This window comes from Anneissia japonica, unplaced genomic scaffold (assembly GCF_011630105.1).
Source record: "Anneissia japonica isolate Jap-2015-1 unplaced genomic scaffold, ASM1163010v1 scaffold287852_len814684_cov197, whole genome shotgun sequence".
NCBI classification, from domain to species: domain Eukaryota; kingdom Metazoa; phylum Echinodermata; class Crinoidea; order Comatulida; family Comatulidae; genus Anneissia; species Anneissia japonica.
The window spans coordinates 577258-599225 of NW_022704998.1; the positions used below are offsets into that span (position 1 = coordinate 577258).

The window sequence follows — 21968 nt, forward strand, 5'->3', positions numbered from 1 at the left end:
AGAGACAGATATATATATATATATATATAATATATATATATATATATATATGCAGTTTGTATATAAATAAATACAGTATGTTGTATAAATAAAGATAAGGTATAGTAGTATCTGAGTAAAGGAGTGAATGAAGGCAATAAGGCCTAATTGTTTATAAACTGTATTGCATATAGTATGTATATATATAAAAGGATGAAGAAAATATTGAAAATAGTGAACAATAAAGGTTGGTTACCCCATGAAAGACAAAAAATAAAGTTCAATGTAATCTAGTTTACTAAGGGTTTGTAATGTCTTTAACAAAGGATAATTTCTTAGAAACATGCTTTCCTATTATCAATAACACTTCTGATTTGGAATAGGTATATACTTCCTGTACTTGTTATCATAACCCCTGAATTGACAATCTGTTATTTTCATGTTAACAATTTTGCAATATAGTAGATTATGCACTAAGTTATTCTATGTCTTAGAATTTGAAAATGAAACTTAAACTTATTTTGAGTGCTTACGTTATTCTACTTTACTTGGCAAAATGTCAAATTACCAAAGTGCAAAGTATAAATTAAACAAGATTTAAAGATAAAGACCATTTTGCTGAATGTTGTTGCATATTAACACAACAGGCTTTTGATGCTGAAGCAAAATTAGGCAAACTGAAGCTAAAATGACATTCAAATGCATAGTTGTTGTGGTGCTGGTCATTATTGTGCAGGTACTTGCCGGCCAAAGCTACCAAGGGAGATCAACGACCTCAGCTTGTAGCGTTGTTGCAGAGTCATGTGATACAATGATTATGAAGTTGGAGTCGGTCCGTACAATGATTGATGAGAAAGGTGATGTCTGTGATTGCGGTAAGTACCTATTTGCCTACAATAAAATTTATGTGAAGTTGCAAGTTGTAATGGACCCTGTGTGAAAAAAGCTTGCACGGGTTTGATACTGTCAAAACTACTTGCACAACCACTGCGTCATATGACGCAGCGAGTGCCCGGCTTGACAGTATTTTGATTGATTTAAATCAGCACCAAATAAATAATCAGGTTGCAAGATTCTATAGGATTTAAAACAAAGTGAATTATACTGTATCTTGCTAAAATTTGCCCTGTATCAAAGAGAGTGCATTTTAGGTTTAAACATTTTTACTACAATTTTGTTTACTAGTTAAATCTGATTTTTAACATCCATAGGAAATTAGTTGTGGTTAAAAAGTTTGAGACCCACTGATTCAGATATATATTAAATATTTGCCTTTATGTTTGACAAAATCATGTGCAGTTGAAATATTGCATGACAGCTTACATTTTGTTTCATATTTACAAAACTAAGCATGACTTGTTTACAGTGTGTCCTGAAGCAACACCTGTCGACTGTGCGGAGATCAAACAACCAGTGGAGTTTATTACATCAAACCCAGAGGTTACCACAGTAAATTCCATGTTTATTGTAACATGCTTACTGATGGGGGCAGTTGGACAGTTTTTCAACGCCGTATGGATGGGACTGTCAAATTCAACACAACTTGGAATAACTACAAAAATGGTTTTGGGACTTTGATGGAGGAGCACTGGCTTGGGAACGACTACCTACATTATCTGACAAGACAAGGCCTTTACACCCTACGTATTGATATGGAGGACTGGAACGATGCTAAGACCCATGTAAAGTACTCAAAATTTAATATCGATGGAGAGGGCGACAACTACCGTGTAGACTTTGGAATTTACCTCAGTGGAACCATACTAGACCGACTCACGTATCATAAGAAACAACCATTTTCAACTTTTGACCGAGACAATGACAGTTCATCAACAAATTGTGCGGCACATCACAGTGGCGGATGGTGGTTTAAGTCTTGCGACGAATGTAACCTTAATGGTAAATATTATTATTCGGACAGATATACTGCTCCCCGCGATATCGGTATCGAATGGAAGGCAGGTTCTTATTCAACTAATACATTCTATTCGGTTAAATACACAGAAATGAAAGTGCGGCCAATTGCCTACTAAATTACTGCAGTAGCCGGACACCATTTATTCCAAAATTATGCTCACATGTTTACATATTTACTTCAAAAAAACATACATTTCTCTTTAATCACTGCACCAAATATGGTATTGTCACTAAGCACCACCTAATGCTTTTTTGAGATACATTCTATTTCAAATAATGCGCTACAGTAAAATGTTCTAAAATGTTATAAGTAACACATCACTAATTTGATTATACGGGACTTGCCATGGAAAAACCAGTCCCGATGGACAAAACAAGAACGTTATAATGTATTCATATTCTCCACATTACTAGCTTCAAAATGATGGGTCATTTACTGGAATCTACTTACTATTGCCAAAGTTATGAGTGAAAGTATCCTACTAGTATTTATTACTCTGTCTTTATACTGAAATAACACTTTCAGTGCTAAAAAACTGATTTCCAAAGTGGTTCGGTATTGACCAAACAAAGAAAGCTATTGAAGAAACAAAATTAAAAACAATTTCTTAAAATAGTTAACAATACAATAATTTACATGGGAGAATAATATGCATAGTAGAGTATACAATACTGCCACATTTGCTAATTACTCAGTTTAGCAACAGTATGCTGGTTTTGGGATGGCAAGCCTCATTTATGGTAACTATATGATGTAGAAATGTTAAAAATCATCCATGATAACAAAAAATTGTTTCATTATTTAGAAAAAGGAAACAAAATGTTTTGTAAATATATTATTATAATGTGAATTTAAAATATGAACATTCAATTTAAAACATGAGTAACCAATTTTAAACGTTAATTAAATACATTGATATTCAATTAAAAATCAATTTCAAATATGCATTCAATTCAAAGGTCATTTTAATTAATAAATATTGAATACAAAATATAATTAGAAATAATATTATACATGATTATGAAAGTGAAAAAAAAAGGAATCTAGCTTGAATTATAGATTTGTTGCTTGCCATTCGTATTCTGTAGTATTTGTTGTAATACTTCCAAGTTGGCTTTCTATCATTGCTAGGAGTAATACAGAAAAAGGCAGGAGGTTGGGCATAGGAGATTCAGCCACAGTTATGAAGCTACCATAAAACCTTAAATAGAAGCCCTAGTATTCTTAAAACAAACTTTAGTCGTAGTTTGACCTAAAACTTACGACAAAATTACGCCATTTCATATTCTTAAAATGAACTTCGACTAGCACTACGACTAAATCACACAAACCTCAACCAAAATCATACCTCCGCAGGCCGATTTTTTTAGTCAGACTGGGTTAAGGCTAAAACACTGAATTGAAATATTTACCCCCAAAAAAAACATTTTTTTTGTAACTCACAATAGAATGAAAATAATAAATATGTTGTATAAGTAGGTCTGATGCATCTTCAGTGTGTTTATGAAAAGGGACATTGTGTTTTGCTCCCAAAAGGCAAAAATATTAACATGTTTTGCTAGCCACATGTGATAGTTCCTTTGTGTATATATAAAAGGATGAAAAAAATATTGAAAACAAATGAAAAGAGACAATAAAGGTCGGTTACCCCCATGAAAGACAAAAAATAAAGTTCAACGTAATCTAGTTTACTGAGGGATTGTAATGTCTTTAACAAAGGATAATTTCTTAGAAACATGCTTTCCTATTATCAATAATACTTTTGATTTGGTATAGGTATATACTTCCTATACTTGTTATCATAACCCCTGAATTGACAATCTGTTATTTTCATGTTAACAATTTTGCAATATAGTAGATTATGCACTAAGTTATTCTATGTCTTAGAATTTGAAAATGAAACTTAAACTTATTTTGAGTGCTTATGTTATTCTACTTTACTTGGCAAAATGTCAAATTTACCAAAGTGCAAAGTATAAATTCAACAGGATTCAAAGATATAAGACCATTTTGCTGAACGCTGTTGCATATTAACACAACAGGCTTTTGATGGTGAAGCAAAATTAGGCAAACTGAAGCTAAAATGACATTCAAATGCATAGTTGTTGTGGTGCTGGTCATTATTGTGCAGGCACTTGCCGGCCAAAGCAACCAAGGAAGATCAACGACCTCGGCTTGTAGCGTTGTTGCAGAGTCATGTGATACAATGATTATGAAGTTGGAGTCGGTCCGTACAATGTTTGATGAGAAAGGTGATGTCTGTGATTGCGGTAAGTACCTGGTTGCCTACAATACAGTTTACATGAAGTCGCAAGTATATTGTAGCGGACCCTGTGTGAAAAAAACGCTTGCATGGGTTTAATACTGTCAAAACTACTCGCACAACCAAAATCATTCAGTAAACTACAAAATGAAAAGGGGATGGTGATGGGCCTACAAGTCCTAAAGTGAGGTCCGAATCAAGGGCTGCATAATAATAGTGTAGATTTGTATAGAGCCGGTATCCATCAAACAAGATGTTCATAGTGCTTGATATGTGGACTAGTAGCTCGACCACTTACCTTCTTTGCCCCAAGGGACCCTTTGTGTCAGAGCTACCCGGTAACCCAGTACCAACAACTCCCGTCGTCCACCACAGGGGCTGTCTGTGCCAGTATATCATGGTATCTCCCTACTCGTCCCGAATGAAGTACTGGGTTCTTTATAGTGCACACGGTTTGTAGTCTTTATTCGAGAAGATTTGTTCTAACACCAGAACCATAGGCAAGCGTGCCGTTCGAACCAGCGCCAATATTATGGATGTAAGGTTGTGGCGTCCCTGCCTTAATGTTCAACTCGCATAGAGCCTCTGATCAAGTCCACGGAGTAAAAGACATAGTGGGGTGAGCGGGAGATATCATACTATTTAGGATGATAAACATTGTGATTTTAGACTACAATATTAAGAACTCCAATCGCAATAACTTTAGCTGGACTGGAAATTTATTATTTTTAGTCCAATGACCTCAAGTCTCATCCAATGACAGGGGATTTATGTTGCCTACAAGCCACCCAATGGTGACTAAAGCTGCTGACACTGCACACGACGGTTGTCGGTCGACGCGATTCTGTGAAGAACGCAACGCGACGACGCGCAACAGATTGTTTTTAATGACGATCCGTTCAGACTGCTACTGACCATCAGCAGACAGCATTGCTTCGTCTATCGATCACAGGGAGCGGAGTTAGATTCGTCGTGCGACGGTCGTAAGCCCGTCGTACGATGCAGTCAGTGCCCGGCTTGACAGTATTTTGATTGGTTTAAATCAGCACCAAATAAATAATCAGGTTGCAAGATTCTATAGGATTTAAAACAAATTGAATTATATTGTATCTTGCTAAAATTTGCCCTGTAGCAAAGGGAGTGCATTTTAGGTTTAAACATTTTTACTTCAATTTTGTTTACTAGTTAAATCTGATTTTTAACATCCACAGGAAATTAGTTAGGGTCAAAAATTTTAAGAACCACTGATTTAGATATATATTAAATGTTTGCCTTTATATTTGAAAAAAAAAATGCGCAGTTGAAATATTGCATGACAGCTTACATTTTGTTTCATATTTACAAAACTAAGCATGACTTGTTTACAGTGTGTCCTGAAGCAACACCTGTCGATTGTGCGGAGATCAAACAACGTGATCCAAAAGCAACCAGTGGAGTTTATTACATCAAACCCAGAGGTTACCACAGTAAATTCCATGTTTATTGTAACATGCTTACTGATGGGGGCGGTTGGACAGTTTTTCAACGCCGTATGGATGGGACTGTCAAATTCAACACAACTTGGAATAACTACAAAAATGGTTTTGGGACTTTGATGGAGGAGCACTGGCTTGGGAATGACTACCTACATTATCTGACAAGACAAGGTCTTTACACCCTACGTATTGATATGGAGGACTGGAACGATGCTAAGACTTACGTAAAGTACTCAAAATTTAATATCGATGGAGAGGCCGACAACTACCGCGTAGACTTTGGAATTTACCTCAGTGGAACCATACTAGACCGACTCACGTATCATAAGAAACAGCAATTTTCAACTTTTGACCGAGACAATGACAGTTCATCAACAAATTGTGCGGCACTGCACAGTGGCGGATGGTGGTTTAAGTCTTGCGATGAATGTAACCTTAATGGTAAATACTATCATTCGGACAGATATACTGCTCCCCGCGATATCGGTATCGAATGGAAGGTAGGTTCTTATTCAACTAATACATTCTATTCGGTTAAATACACAGAAATGAAAGTGCGGCCAATTGCCTACTAAATTACTGCAGTAGCCGGACACCATCTATTCCAAAATTATGCTCACATGTTTACATATTTACTTTAAAAAAACATAGAATTCCTCTTTAATCATTGCACCAAATATGGTATTGTCACTAAGCACCACCTAATGCTTTTTTGAGATACATTCTATTTCAAATAATGCACTACAGTAAAATGTTCTAAAACGTTATAAGTACCACATCGCTAATTTGATTATATGGGACTTGCCATGGCAAAACCAGCACCGGTGACCAAAACAAGAACGTTATCACGTATTCATATTCTCCACATTACTAGCTTCAAAATGATAGGTTATTTACTAGAATCTATTTACTATTGCCAAAGTTATGAGTGAAAGTATTTAAGTAGTATTTATTACTCTGTCTTTATTAGTTGAATAACACTTTCAGTGCTAAAAAAACTGATTTCCAAAGTGGTTCAGTATGACCAAAAAAAGAAAACTATTGAAGAAACAAAATTAAAATAATTTCTTAAAATAATTAACAATAATTTACATGGGAGAATAATATGCATAGTAGAGTACACAATACCGCTACATTGTTATGCTAATTACTCAGTTTAAGATTTAGCAACAGTATGCTGGTTTTGGGATGGCAAGCCTCATTTATGGTAACTATATGATGTAGAAATGTTGAATGAAAATCACCCATGATAACAAAAGATTGTATCATTATTTAGACAAAGGAAACAAAATTTTTTGTAAATATATTATTATAATGTGAATTTAAAATATGAACATTCAATTTAAAACACGAGTAACCAATTTAAATCATTAATTAAATACACTGATATTCAATTAAAAATCAATTTCAAAACATGTATTCAATTCAAAGTTCATTTTAATTAATGAATATTGAATACAAAAAATAATTAAAAATAATTATTCATAATTATGAAAGTGAGAAAAAAAAGGAATCTAGCTTGAATTATAGATTTGTCGCTTGCCAGTCGTATTCTGTAGTATTTGTTGTAATACTTCCAAGTTGGCTTTCTATCACTGTTAGAAGTAAATACAGAAAAAGGCAGGGGGTTGGGCATAGGAGATTCAGCCACATTTATGAAGCTACCATAAAACCTTAAATAGAAGTCCCAATGGCTTAATCTTGAGAAGCCCATGGGCTTCTAATCAAAACAAAATGGGCTTCTTTTGAGATAGTACTTACATTCAGACTGACGTTATATTTGATGGTTTTTTTTAAATTGTTTTAAAATTTTTATGTCAGTATCAAAAGTATTTTATTGTACTAGCATGGTTAAAATTTTTTTAAATACTAAACAAACTTGAAAAATGTTGTATAGTAGAAATTAAAATTTACAGCATTCATTTTGAAAAAAAGATGCCCCCGCCCTCCCATCTCGAGAAAGAGGCCCATGTCGAAAAGAAGCCCATCCAAGGATCCTAAAAACAAAAAAAGTAATTTAGGGTTTCTATTCAAGATTTTACATTATAGGACATGTGCTCAGAGTTTTGTCCCCCTACTGATGTGCCACTAATAAAAAAATACCAAGCTCTTACCTGGGATCCAACTGCATAAACAAGATGTGTTTTGGGACTGAGGCAAAGCTCTGAAAGACTGGTAGAATTATTAGAATTGGGAATGACAAATGGTGGAACAGTTGGGCGCTGATTCATGGTGAGGTCATTGATGTCAAAAACGAATGACACTACTTGATAGGAAGCCTAAGAGCGATAAAGAGCAGTATTGACAATATACATTGAACTAATTATTAACTGCCACCCAATCTTCTGACACAAAAGAGGGACTGGGATCAGTTTTAAAAATAATTATAGAGGAGATATTATGAAAAGAAAATTGTAATTGCTTTGTGTCTTTGTATTGCCAGAGGAAAACAAATTTCCAGCAGTGTTTTATTGGACAATAAATGTTATCTTATCTTATCTTACCTTAAAAGTTCACATTTTTTGGTATCTAGTTAATATGTGACATGATATCAGCATCAAAATATATACCAGTAGATATTTTTAACTTATTTTCATAAATTACTCATACTGTAGTTTAAACATTGTGCAAACCACAAATTTAACTTTTTAGGAAGATTGAAAACAAAAGTTCCAGCATTCTAAATCTAATTAAAATTTTTTTTTTTAAAGATTTTCAATTAAAGCTATTTTTTCACAAACACTGAAAAAACAAGATTAAAAAGATTACTTGAAGTCTTTGGAGGGCAATCAATATATATCTGTCTATGTCCACAACAGCAGCTACTGTTTGGCTAACAGCATAAGTTCCAGGGAATTCCACCTTTGACCAAGATGTATAAGGTGCTGTACCCTTTAAAGGACTCTGAAACAGAAGTGAGAGTGAAGAGTGAGTGAGGAAAAACAATGCCAAATTGAATTTTAACAATTTAGAAAAATCAACTCTAAACATATTGACACTTGATATAAAACCATCCATCCAGTACCATATGTAGGAATATTGAAGGGGTCTGATTGGGGTGGGCGGCAAAGGTGAAGCGAGAGGGTTCAATGATAAAGACAGTGAGGGGAAGCTAGCTGGCAAAGTAAGGTTGTATGAGGTAATTCTCTTTCATTAAAAAATGTGATGGTTAATATGATGTAAAAAGCTGATAGCTATTGACTTTGTGATGGTTTGGATTAGTGGCAAACAGTTGAGGGCATCATGTCAATTATTAGACATTAAGTATACCTGATTATGGTACGGAAACTGGAAGATTTTCAAATCAAAAGTAAAATCTGTTTGAACACCATTAAAAAAAAATATGAATATAATTAATATAACAACAAAAACAACTGAAGCACAGACTAAACATTTTCAGTTAAAATGGATATGTTATTGATTCTACTTAAAGTTCTACACACACAGCTTTATGAGAAAAATGTTTGTGATGACATATCACATCCACATATAAGCACATCACAGATTTTGTGACAAATTTGTGTGATGTGCCCATATATAGAAATGACGAGGTCATATTACACCGATGAATGGGCATGTCACAGTTATTTGTCACATGAAGTTTTATAGTGTGGACAAACATTAAAGTCCTGTCCAGACTATCAAATTTTATTTGACAAAAACATGTGACATGCCTAAATATGGTCATGATGATATCATGTCATGACCATATATAGCCACATTATAATTTTTATATGGGCGTAAAACAGTTTTTTTGTGAAAAAAGAAATTCATAGTGTAAACAGAGCTTAGCTCCCGTTCACACTATCAGATTGCATGTGACAAATAACTGTGACATCATATTATATGGGCACATCACACAAATTTTTTACATAATAGTTGATAGTGTGGACAAACCTTAAATGATTACACTATATATGTGTCAGACTCAACAGAAAATCTCTAATTGAGTTTTGTCTGAGGCTGTGTTTCCACAGCACTGATAATTGTATTTTTTTTCGATAATTTCTCCGATAAACTATCTTAAAATTCCCTCCAAATATTTTATCCCATCATGCAAAAATTATGGACCACAATGCAATGTGTTCAACATCAAAACATCTGTTTTGTTGATCTAGCATGTGACCGACCCTTTTTGAATGAGACGGATAAGCCAAGACACCGTTCGGTAGTACTTATATTCTGGGAAATGTATATCACAATAGTGCTTCAGTGTAACTGTCGAGAGATTAAGCAGATGAAGAAAAAGGATGCTAGCTTTGGTGTACTTTACGGTACAAATACAATTAATAAACGATATTGACAGACCTAGGATTAGAGTAGCTGGGTGGCAAGGTTGAGCACAGCCATTTAAAGGGGATTTTTATATTCAACATGCCTGAAAAAAATTACTCACTATTTATTACGTGTTTGATACTAGGCCTACTAACTATAAGTTGCCTTAGAAGCATTCCCACAAAGAATTGTTCCCACTGTACACAAATAATTCTTTGCATGTTAATACTAAAGAACAACATGGAGTTACATGGAGTTACAAATATCTAGTTATAAAATGTTATATAACTCAATGTTAGAACACTGATCAATCAATTATAACAAAAATACCTACATCTAAATTATAAAATAACAACAGAATACTGAATTTCCTTTTTTGGTTTGATTACCTTTTCTATATACGATGACTTAGAGACTAGAAATATGACATCCACTGATATTTAAAAAATGCATATAAAAAACATAAATGTATTGTATACTTTGACTACAACAACGATGGCAGCAGAACCAACATTGACGACAACAATAATACTATAATGATAACTATTGTACAGCATAATGTTCAGACAAAATGTTGCAATAATCAGAATCAATGCACTATAATACTTCTAATAATATAACTTTCAATAAAGTCAAATAAAAAAAAATTGTTTTCAGTACTACAAGAAACCTTAAATTGTGTGTATATTTGCAAAAACTATTAATAGGCAACACAAATCTCTCCTCTACATTTTCAGTAGAAAACTAATAGCCTTTTAAAATATACAAAGTATGCAAGCTTATTAAACATTACTTGATATCTTTAAAAAAATGTTTGAAAATTCTTACTCACCATATGATACTAACCCAACATTGAGGGCAGCAAAACACTCAGGAGTATGCATCAATTTATAGTGAACAAAGTGTCCTTGTTGAATGTCATCAATATTTATATAATTAAAAGCCAACTAAAAACAAAAACAAACAAGAGACAAAAAAGATTACACAAGATAAATGTCAAATAATATAAAAATAATAATTACCTAAGTAATGAAAGTGAAAATGATAAACAATAACCCTGTGTTGATAATTATTTGAAATTTTCACTTATGGAATTTATTATTTTTGTTTGTATTGCTTTTGTTTATTTGTATGGCACAGGTGTAAATAAGATAATATGCAAATACATTATATAAACCAAATTATATGTTATAATAAAAACAGTTGATGCAGATTTACAAGCAAACATATTTATAGTAATAATAATAATTCAGATTAAGATGCCAATGCCTAAAGTAATAAAACTGATACAATGATAATGACTAAAAAATATATTCAAATGTATAATAATAAAACCGATTCAGAATTAGATGCCCCAATGGGCAGTTCAATCAGGGAGGTAAATACCTCCCTGGTTCAATCTGTGTACTGTAATCAGAGAGCAATTTAATATGAATGTTACCTGTGATTTATAACCTCTGTTGAATTTTGTCATCTTTTCACTGACAAAAACACCGCGATTTGTGAGAACAATCAGATACGTAGACGTTAGTACCATGTCCAACAAAAGCAAATTTGAACAATCTAAAAAAAAAAAATATTCTTTGTAACACCTTACACTTGCAGTAAAAATAGTAATTGTTAATTCTGGTAAATTTACATAAAAATGTGTAAAAATCTGGCTAAAATAATAATAAAATTTTATATTTAACACATTGACTGCCAGACCTTTTTTAAGGTTCCTTCCTGCGTGCTAGAACAAGTTTACATGTACAAACATACTTTTTTGAAATTTTATCTAGTCATATATCATTAAAATGATGTGTCTAATAAATTGGCGGGAAAATATTAGGGGGCGAGTATACTCGTCGATGGCACTGTGATAAAACTTTTTACTGACTATGCCAAGTGCGAGTTATCTCGTCCGTTTTTTACATGGGTTGGTATATGTTCAAAGGACGCCCCCACTTGTACCGCTCGAGTGTACTACCGGCAACATAACACAACATACATATGTCATTTGTACGTTATCATCTAGGTGTATCTTCCACGAACTACCAGCCATTGAGTCTGTGGTTCTACAATGTATAATAAAGAAGTAATAAAAGCTAGAATGTTACCCCGATTTTGACGAGTATGCTCATCCCTGGCGCCCTCAGCAACACCCTGTGGGCGAGTATACTCGTCGCTGGCAGCCAACGTGTTAAGTAATCTATAGCGTATAAGTCACTGTCTCAAAATCTGGTAATATTACATTAAGGATGTTAAGTCCTGTCCAGACTATCAAATGTTATTTGACAAAAACATGTGACATGCCTAAATATGGTCATGATGACATCACATCATGACCATATATAGACACATGATGGTCATACAACAGCTTTTTGTCAAAGAAAATTTGACAGTCTGGAAAAGGCTTTATTTTTGCCTAAAACTTGACATGCTATCACAAAAGATATTAAGTACTAATGTATTACTAATTAGTAATTAAGTACTAGAATATTGCCTACTCCAGTAGGCAATATTTGAGGTGGAAGTACACATTATGCTCATTCCTATCTACTCAACTTGGCATGTCAGTATTCTAACAAGAATCATGGTTCTTACCTGGACACAGAGCTTGGCTTAAGTCATAACAGGCGTCCCCTTCACCCATGAACCTGTTATAAGACGTGCAAATAGGTATCACTAAAACAAAAAACAAAATAAAAATATTTTTACTACATAATATTGATATGTCTATGTCAACACTGATCACCTTTAAACTTTTGGTGATCGTTCTTTTATGTTGCTGCTCCAAAGCTAAGGATCCATCTACCCGAGACCGTACATGACTCCCCATCTTTGACTTCTTTAAGACTCAGCTTAAATCCCATCATTTTTTTTAAATTTAAATTCTGAACTTGATTTCTTTTATTTTGGTTTTTGTTTTTAATTTTTCTTTTTTTTGTTCACTTTGGCTGTGGTTTCTTAGCGCATAGAAACAATTTTGTATTATGCGCTTTATAAGCTTATCGCCATTACCATTTAGGTGTTTACAGAGACACTGTAAACTTGCGTGGACCACAGCAGCGCTCATTACCATCACCTGACACAAAAAATGCAGCATTTAAAACAAACATTTGACTATAGCGGTGTCATTTATCCTAAGTCTAAGGATACCAATACCTGACTGTACACCAGACAGGGCCACTATTATAACGTCAGCAGTGCATGGGCTAGTGACTTGTAGAATTTGAACATCATCGATATCAGTTATTGGAAGCCAATTGGTATAGTGTAGCAACTCTCCAAGGTGCCACTGCAGTATTGGTTCTAAAGGAAAAAATACATTGTTAAATGGAAGAAAACAAAAAAATCTTAAGCTGAGCCGAATGTAATAGTTACAGTGTGTGTATTGATCATGTGTCTTAACACCACAATAAAAAGTAAAATTACACATAATTTTACTGCAAATTTTAAGTAATACTGTACCTTTATTTAAATCTAAAAATGACGCCTTGGTTTTAAAGACTTCCAAACTGTGGTCTAACATAACATAGACATTCCATTCCTCAGAAAAATCTAAAATGAAACAGGGATTTCTGAATATAAAGTTTGAAATGATTTGGTCCCTCAAAAAAAAAAAAATTAGCATGTCACAATTTTATTTTTAACAGCAAGTGTTATGTAATTTTTTTGAGCCAGTATTATTTTGCCAGTCATTTATTGGTTCCACCCAACCATTTGGTATTTCTTCCAGCATTATTGCTGCCAATAGGGAACTTTCGACTTGCGCGGCGAGATGCTAGAACGGATTCACTCATGCGTGAATGTCCCATGTTCTCTGCACAACATAGATTTGGCCAAATTGCGTCCCTAAATCCATGCAACCACGAGAAACCATGTTCTCAGATGCACAGGTGACTTTAAGCGACGTCATTACATTCTACGTCCTACCATCGCCGTGCAACTGAAAGCTCCCTAATTATTAGTTCTACCCCTCTCCCTACTGTTTCATCCATTCAATAATTCATTCCTTAGTTTTTAAGTAACTCAAGTTATTCCAGAAACATAGACAGGTGGACAGACAGAAGACCCATCAGAAAGACCCAGAAGACAAAACGGAAACAACGTGACAGTTTTATTGTTGCTCTATTGCCAACTGGCCTTTTGTTGGAAATCCTATTGATTTACCATTTTTATTGATTGCTTTTTATTGTACTTAACTTTGAAATGGGTTTTAATGCACAGCACTTTGATCTCTTTTTGTAAAGGCGTTAATAGATTCTTTTTAATAATAATAACTGACAGAAAGACAGGCCTAAGAAATAGCTAAAATACTGACCCACACAAAGAACTAATCATACACTATTTAAAAACATGAATGTATGATATATTGAAGTTATTTATATTATAATCAATTGATAATAAAAATGTATCCAGATTGATGATCCTATTACCCTCATCTAAATTACTTAGCTGCTCTCTGGGAATGGTCATTCTCCAAGCTTTGTCACTTGTGTTTCTCTGTGAAAAACCAATAATTAAAAAATAATGAATAAGAGATGAAAGGGAAAAGTTTTAAATTAAAATATGCTCATGATCATTGAAATTATTGTCTTAATCTAAATACATATTCTCAGCCATAAAACTTGAAGAAGGAAACTATCGAAAGTGAAACACTGAATTGTTATTCAAACCAATTAAATAAACAATGTTATCAATTTTGGTACGAATTAGAAAACCCTGGAATTAGGTCTAGGCCAATATAAATGAAGACACAAACAAAAAATCCATTCCTGATGAAATATTACTTGGAACTTAAACAATTTTTCTCGAAATACTCAGTTTTCTCTGAAGTTCAAACACTGTGCTTGGGCAATACAACCAGTGGTGGCTCCAGAAATTTGCCGACAAGGGGTCCAACATGTCAGAGAGCGGGGTCCGAACCAAGGGGCCATTTAGACCACAATATTAGGGATTGGCAATCCAAATGCCTGGAAATTGCACTCTCATATCGCAGAAATCTTACCAGTGATTCAACAATATAATACATTTGTTTTTCTTAATACATTTTAGAGGGTGCAAATGCACCGTCTGCAAACCCTCCTCCAGGGTCCACCCCAGAATCTTTTTTTCTTTTGAGCAATTTGAGCATTGCCTTTAGTAGCTATACTTGCCTGAGCTCTTGGAAAATGGAAGTCTCTAGTCCAGGATGAATTGAAGATCTGCAGCGTAGGAGTGTGCCCCCGAAGAAGTAGGCTTTGTGTGAGTGCATGCCTCCCTGTAGGAGTGTTATCTTCTTCATCAGCTGCTTCACAAATAACATTCTAATATTATCCAAAGAAACAAGTGAAAATGATTTTTAAAAAAATAAACAGATAATTTGTGTGTGTGTGCATGGGCTTATATTTTGTTTAAGTTTTAAACTAAATTGACTTACCAAGAATGAACCATCTAAATACAGCTTGTTTGACAGAATGCCATCCTCGGATCGCTGAGAGCCAACATGCATGCTGTACCCTATAAAGTGTAATAATAATAATAAACATCAGGAATAAGACTATAGGGGCTAATACTATACCACAGACAATATTAAAATGCTCTTGATGTCTGGTGTAACGGGAGTATACTATTAATTGTTATTGTTTGCATTGTGGGTAATGTCACATGATGAGTTGCCGCGGGAAGGCGGCAGACGATGATTGATGATGCCTCGATGCGAGAGGTCGGTCCGAGTGATGTTGATACATATACTAATGATTTGGTGGCATAGTAGTATTATTATTTGGTAGCGTCTCCCGTGTTTTAGTAACGGTTCGGACGTTACACTGTAAGTGCCTTTAAATCTGTCACTTGAAGGCCTACTTACAAACCTTTAGACAGCAGCTGCACATAACATTGTGTCGCGCAGAGTACAATCTATAATATTTACACAGAATGCAGTAACTCAGGTTGCAGTTTGTGCTAGTCCATATATGCTCGGTGAAGGATGACTGAAGAAATTAACCAGGGAGATAATTTTTTGTAGGGTGAAAGTTAAAAAAATTTAGTAAAAATTAAATTGACTAACTAAACTAAACTAACTAAAATTTTGAAATTAGAAAAACAGGAATCTATGTAGGCAGATAAAACACTAGATACGGGTCTTAATAATATACAAAAGGAATAAATCATTTATAATAGAAATTGTGCACTTCTGAGTTTGTTGGCCTAATAATAGGCCAGTTTACATGCTTCCAATTGTAACAACGTACAGTAGGGGGGCCTACATTGTTTTCATAATAAATTTAGCCTCTGATAATCATAACTGTTGCACCCATAAAATCGATGGAGTGTTTACTGGGATGGATACGAAATGTACAAATAATGTAAACAGACAAAATTCATGACAGTCATTCGTAATTGTTGTTGTTCTTTCCACTGACTTTTTAAAAGTATGGTTTTGACTAGGCCTAGGCCTAGGCCTAGCCAGCCTATAAAAGACTGGTGAAAAGTGAGGGGGTGGGAATTTTTAATTAATGATATGATGTAACGCCTCCTACTTTGAAAAGTGGGGGGATGTGTCCCAATTGTCCCCCACCAATCGACACCCATGAGTACTAGCATAGGCTAGTACTAGCCTGTAGCCATAAGCCGTAGCATAGCCTAGGCTAGGCAATACCACCACCACCACCAGATAGGCCGCCGCCTGCCCTATCCGGGCCAGGTTATCATAAAAGTCCGCGAAGCCTTAATCATACATTACTGCTTGTAACTTACTTGATTTAGCGAGGCCATACACTGTTATACAGCACCAAAAATTAATTAAATAAATATTATTACAAAATGTAGTTGATAATCTGCACTGCATTATCATTAACTTCTAAAAAAACACCAATCCTAACCAAAACTCCGAAACCAATCCGCCTGCGCAATCACTCTTCGAGCAGCGCAAAAAATACAACAAACAAGTTTTACACAAAGTTTTCCATGAATAGAGGGCAGCAAAGACAAAAAAACCAAAAAAACAAACAAAAACAAAAACATAGGAGAAATTTGTACGGTACCCACCGCATAGAATGTAATGACTTACCACAATATAGACTTCTTAAAGTACAGTATAATAAGAATACCTATATGCTATAGTACAGTAACAAAATATGAAGTATGAAACCTACAGATTAAAAGAATCCTACAATAAATAAAAAATAAGAAATGAATATTGTAATAAAATAAAACAATACAGGTACTCAAAAATAATTATTTGAGTCAAACTGGAAAAGATGTTAACTAACTGTAACGTCGTTCTGAAAAGTGGATATTTCTGTCATGATAAACTGTGTGAAAGGTGCTGTTAGAAGGTTGTCACTTGGCCAATGGGATCAAAATATGTTAAATAATAAGATAATATATGAGCCTATCACACATTATCACTAACACAGGAAGCAATCAAGCTTCCAAATGGATTCAGCTTCCTCAAGCGCGAAGCGATTACCGTCAACAAACCATTGTTTTGTAAACTGTGTTTACTTTTTTCTTCTCACTCAATCACTTAATTTAGATTTCATTGACGTTTTAATTGTGTTCATGTTCTGAAGCGTAAATTATAATTATCACAACAAATTAGCAACACCATCAGTTAAAAATGGAAATTAATCGTTGAACGATCGGTTAGGGTATTACAAATAAAGCTAAATAAGAAAACCATAGGAATTAACATCTCTTATCTAGTGACATCAAACTAGTACAGGATAAACATCTAAACCTACATCCACTAAATATTACGAGTAAATCAATGGCAATGAACGCAAACGGATGTTATTGCATAAATTTGGAAACATAAGGGATGATAATAAATAATATTTAAATAATTTCCAGTTAATATCTCCAGCAGAAACCGCAACAACCACACAAAATAACTTTGAACCCAGTTAATGATACATTTCAAACGCAGTAGGCACCATTCCAAATATCACACCCGCAAAGGCTATTACAATATTATTCTAGGAATTTGTACATACCAAAGAAACTGGGAAAAACAATCTAGCAATTAATTGAATAATAATAAACGGCTTTCCAATCTAACAAACAACCGTCAAACAATCTAAAATAATTAGGTCTATGAAATTATAACGAATTAAAGTGATCACGAAAGAGAGGGGGAGGGTAAGGTGAGAGTAGTGGTGGTGAAACAGGACACGTCCCCACACTTTTCGACTGCAATGTAATTTCATACATACCTGAAAATTGTTGAAATGAACTGTATAGGACTGAATGACCCAGATTTTAAGGAAAGAGCGATCTGCCGCAGTGCCATTAAATAACATGATTACTTACAACTCTTGTAGAATGTTGTAATAGTAATGTTATGGTGCCCAGCGGGCTGGTCCCAATAATGTTTTTAAAATTAAAAAAAATGGAGACAAATAGAAATTTTATTACAATTTTAAATCTGAGAGTGCCATTTCCGTCCATCTAGAGGTGCCATAATCATAAAATCTTACCTCAGCCCCAACCATGATGGGGCTGAGGTGGTATAGACCCTCCATCTGTGAAAGTCTGACTCTGGACCCCTCTATTTCAAATTCCTGGATGAAGAGTGTCATTTCCGGTCATCTAAGGGTAATTTCTTAAAATTATCGGGCGTGGACTCACAACTATCACCCAGCTTTCAAACCAGATTTGCACCGTAGTGGGTATTTAACCCACTACGGATTGGCGGCAATTAAAATAACGTTATTTGGAAAGGCACATTATTATTTTGGTCCCCCTCGGTCCAGGCCTGTCCGGCGAGTGGGGAGGGGAGGCTCTTCGGCCCCTAGCTGGTGCCACCACTGGTTGATGCTCTAACATGACATTGAGTTCTTCCTGCAAATAAATTGGCACAAGGTCAATAAAACGTCACGCATATCGTGACAAGTATAAATTCAAAAAAACATTCTGAGGAAGAGCAAACGGCTACAAGTTTCCAAACAAGCATCGTAGTTCTCATAAACATTCTGTTGGAGTTTGGTAGCTATCATACCATCAGCAAATTCGTACATTTAGAGACATTCTGTAAAAAATTTATTTGTAAAGTTACTTAAAATATTACATTAAAACGTCAAGAAATTTGGAATGGAACACAAGGACTTAGGCCTATTTGTTATTTTGGCTGTCATTGTCCAAGTGATGACAATCCCCGTAGGACAAGGTGCATCGACGTCCTCCGGGTGCCCACCTGTTAATCAAACGTGTAACACCATGCTTAAGGAGTTGGAATCGGTACGAATATTATTAGATACAAAAGAGAAAGCATGTGATTGTGGTGTATTGAGCGACGCTCAGAAAGCAATAGCCGCGAATAATCAACTACTACGCAATAGTGGTACCGGTAAGTACCAGACACACAGCAAAATCATTTTAAATGTATTGATTTTTTTTTTAATCTGTCGAGTAAAAAAAATATAAAAGTTCCGTGACCCCCAGTGACACCCACTGATCTCTATTATAATAGCTATTATAGAAGAGATCACTGGTGAAACCCAGAAGGAAAAGTCTCGTTGCGGTTTGTCTATTTTGCTATTGTTCAACACTGCATCGTTTAATTTTGATTTTGCCTTTTCTTTATTAATTGTATTTGGATGTATTGGAGTGCAATACATATTACAAACAAACAAACAGGGTGGGTATGCGGGGCACTAGGACTTACGTCGCTACACCATAATTTGAAGTTTAATTAAGTTAGAGATACGTGGGTCGTTAGGAACCTAAGTGGAGCAACTTCCCACTCCTGTATAGTTTGATTACAGGGCTTTTTTGTCGTTATATTTTTTTACATATATTGTTTTGAATAATAAAGGCCCTTGATGGCTTTTGCAGCAATAAGAGATTGAATTGCTATAAAATTAGTTGACATAACGATGACTGTACATAAACTACCCACAGAAACCGTATTAAGATTGCTTAACTGGCTAGACATAGGGTATGCCTACGTGATGGGATTAGTTGCACACTGAATCAGTGTAAATACTTGAGATTTGAAAATATCAATTATAATAGGCCCACTATCAAAGTAATAATTAGGCTTATTATATGTATTGTAACATCAGGAAAGTATATAGCAAAAAAACATGTCCGGATGTTCTCATGCGCATCAATGGTCCAAATTACCAGCTTATCTTATCTAATGAGTGAAAATTGTTCCACCGCTTTTTTTTTAATGTAAAACAAATTTGAAGATCGTAGCAAACTGGTCTGCTGGCTATCAATGAGGGCAGTGGCGCATATAAGGAGGAGTGCACTCCCCGATACTGAAAAAAAAGCTTACTCCCTGGACGCACTCCCCCACTGCATATTCGGGCAGTAGTAAAATTACACTCAAGTATACAGTAGTTAAAAAATACGTTATTGGGAGAGGGGGTAGAAACTGGTTAGATATACCACCTTCACCAACAGTCTCTGGTAAACATATTCATATATGAATTTATAAAATGATTTCACTCTCTTCCAAGAAAGACAAACTCGGCCACAGGAAATCTATCATAAGAAATTAAACCTTTTGACCAAGTATTGTAAAGCTGGCGAGTAAATCATTTTCACTTGAAGTGAATAATGATAATATTGATTGCGTAACGAGTATGGTGTTTGAATAATAATGGTATATAGGCAAAATGTTGAAGATGTAATGTCTGTCATGAGCTAAAAAAAAATCATATTTAGATTACCTAATTCCTATATTTTACGATATTTAAATTAAATGAAAAATCCACCGTCAGTATAATGTACTCTTTTGTATAGGCCTACACCATAAAATTTAAGGATTGTTGTTGGTGAAATCAACAAACTAGGCCTATAATTTTTTAGACCTGTATCCGATTGAAAGTTAATTGATCCTTTTAAATGAGCTATTGAAAATTGTAATGAATTTTTTTGCGGTTTCTCCTAATTTTTTTGCAGACATAATATGTTTAATAACCGAATATTTACAATGTTATTAATGAGTATATTATGTGATACATGAACAACGTGTGAAGTAAATCACCTCAATGAATCTAAGTTAATAATTAATTGGTTAAAATTGAAATGTGATTATAAACAATGCCTTGTATTAATATTTCTAAACTATTTTAACCAATGATGCATCGCCAATCGGGGGTAAAAGTTAAACGGATCATGTGGCAACGGGCCGGATGTCGATATTTCCTTTCGGTGACATCAGTATACTGTTCCCCATGAAAATGATAAGTTTGTTATCTTGTCTTTTGTTCGTGTCCTGAAAGTGACTTTCAGGGTCAATCCTACTCAATTCGTGGTTATATTCTCCTTTTCTACATTTAGCGCCACATAGTGAAATGAAGGGATGCTAATTCGTGCAAAGGCATTGTCTGGAAAGAGCGCGCTTATTATTTATCATAACAATTTAGTTCCAACATTTATATGCAGTGGAGCTTGCACGAACAGTTGGTATATTATAGAATATAGGTCTAGAGAGTTCAAACAAACTTACAATTTAATAAACGGTATCTTTATTTTGTTTTAAACATAAAATATATACAAAATTATTCAGTTGTAACCGAAGTTGAATTGCAGAAATAATTTGAAAGCTAAAAACGAAATTACAACATTAAACTACACAAGAAAAGAAAGAAATCATTACAGTTTAAAATACAAACAGCGAAATAAAAATCACATAAGGGAAGAAAACACCAGAATTGCACAACCCAAAAAATCGACGTTGGACAAAGGATGCACAAGAATTTTGAGTTAAATTTTCACAGTGCAAACACTGCTTATGAAGTTTCAATTAGGTCAAATATGGGCTATTTATAATAATAGTCCAATAAAAAAAATTCTGTCCTTATATCATCTGATTTTACTATGCATGCATTATCGTGGGTGGCTAACATATATTAGCTTGTGGTAACCATTCTCCATTAATGATATATATTTGGAAAGCAATGCTTAGCATTAAATGCAATTCTTTAATGCATGTCATCAAGGTAATTCAACAAAAGGACGCACATCTCGGGACATCAAAGGTTATAACTCTGGCATCGACATTCTAGGCGCACGTGCGTCCCTACACGCTGAACGTCACAAAAACCATAGCAACCAGACCATAAACCGTCAGCGT

The 21968-nt window shown here is 34.5% G+C and overlaps 4 protein-coding genes across 4 annotated transcripts in view; 3 read left to right on the forward strand and 1 right to left on the reverse strand.

Moving 5' to 3' along the window:
- The window catches only part of LOC117105165 (cation channel sperm-associated protein subunit beta-like), a 29043-nt gene extending 12255 nt beyond the window's left edge, over positions 1-16788 (reverse strand). Inside the window, exons 1-12 of the mRNA XM_033246236.1 lie at positions 16634-16788; positions 15315-15394; positions 15052-15201; positions 14332-14398; positions 13364-13453; positions 13058-13204; positions 12497-12577; positions 11352-11473; positions 10743-10857; positions 10300-10343; positions 8405-8539; positions 7750-7914 (exon numbers count right to left, since the gene is read on the reverse strand). Of these exons, the coding sequence (XP_033102127.1) occupies positions 7750-7914; positions 8405-8539; positions 10300-10343; positions 10743-10857; positions 11352-11473; positions 12497-12577; positions 13058-13204; positions 13364-13453; positions 14332-14398; positions 15052-15201; positions 15315-15394; positions 16634-16730 (1293 nt within the window). The 5' untranslated portion in view covers positions 16731-16788. The remainder of the gene's footprint in view (positions 1-7749; positions 7915-8404; positions 8540-10299; positions 10344-10742; positions 10858-11351; positions 11474-12496; positions 12578-13057; positions 13205-13363; positions 13454-14331; positions 14399-15051; positions 15202-15314; positions 15395-16633) is intronic.
- LOC117105167 (ryncolin-1-like) lies at positions 591-2663 on the forward strand. The gene is made up of 2 exons (XM_033246239.1): positions 591-854; positions 1346-2663. Exon 2 carries the CDS (start codon positions 1452-1454, stop codon positions 2010-2012), a length of 561 nt encoding a protein of 186 aa, XP_033102130.1. The 5' UTR covers positions 591-854; positions 1346-1451; the 3' UTR covers positions 2013-2663.
- Positions 3517-7670, forward strand: LOC117105166 (ryncolin-2-like). Its single transcript, XM_033246237.1, has 2 exons — positions 3517-4167; positions 5528-7670. Exons 1-2 carry the CDS (start codon positions 3981-3983, stop codon positions 6208-6210), a joined length of 870 nt encoding a protein of 289 aa, XP_033102128.1. The 5' UTR covers positions 3517-3980; the 3' UTR covers positions 6211-7670.
- Positions 16789-18801: 2013 nt separating the features above from the next.
- LOC117105158 (microfibril-associated glycoprotein 4-like) overlaps positions 18802-21968 on the forward strand; it is a 6296-nt gene continuing 3129 nt past the window's right edge. The window contains exon 1 of the mRNA XM_033246228.1: positions 18802-19226. Within this exon, the coding sequence (XP_033102119.1) occupies positions 18971-19226 (256 nt within the window). The 5' untranslated portion in view covers positions 18802-18970. The remainder of the gene's footprint in view (positions 19227-21968) is intronic.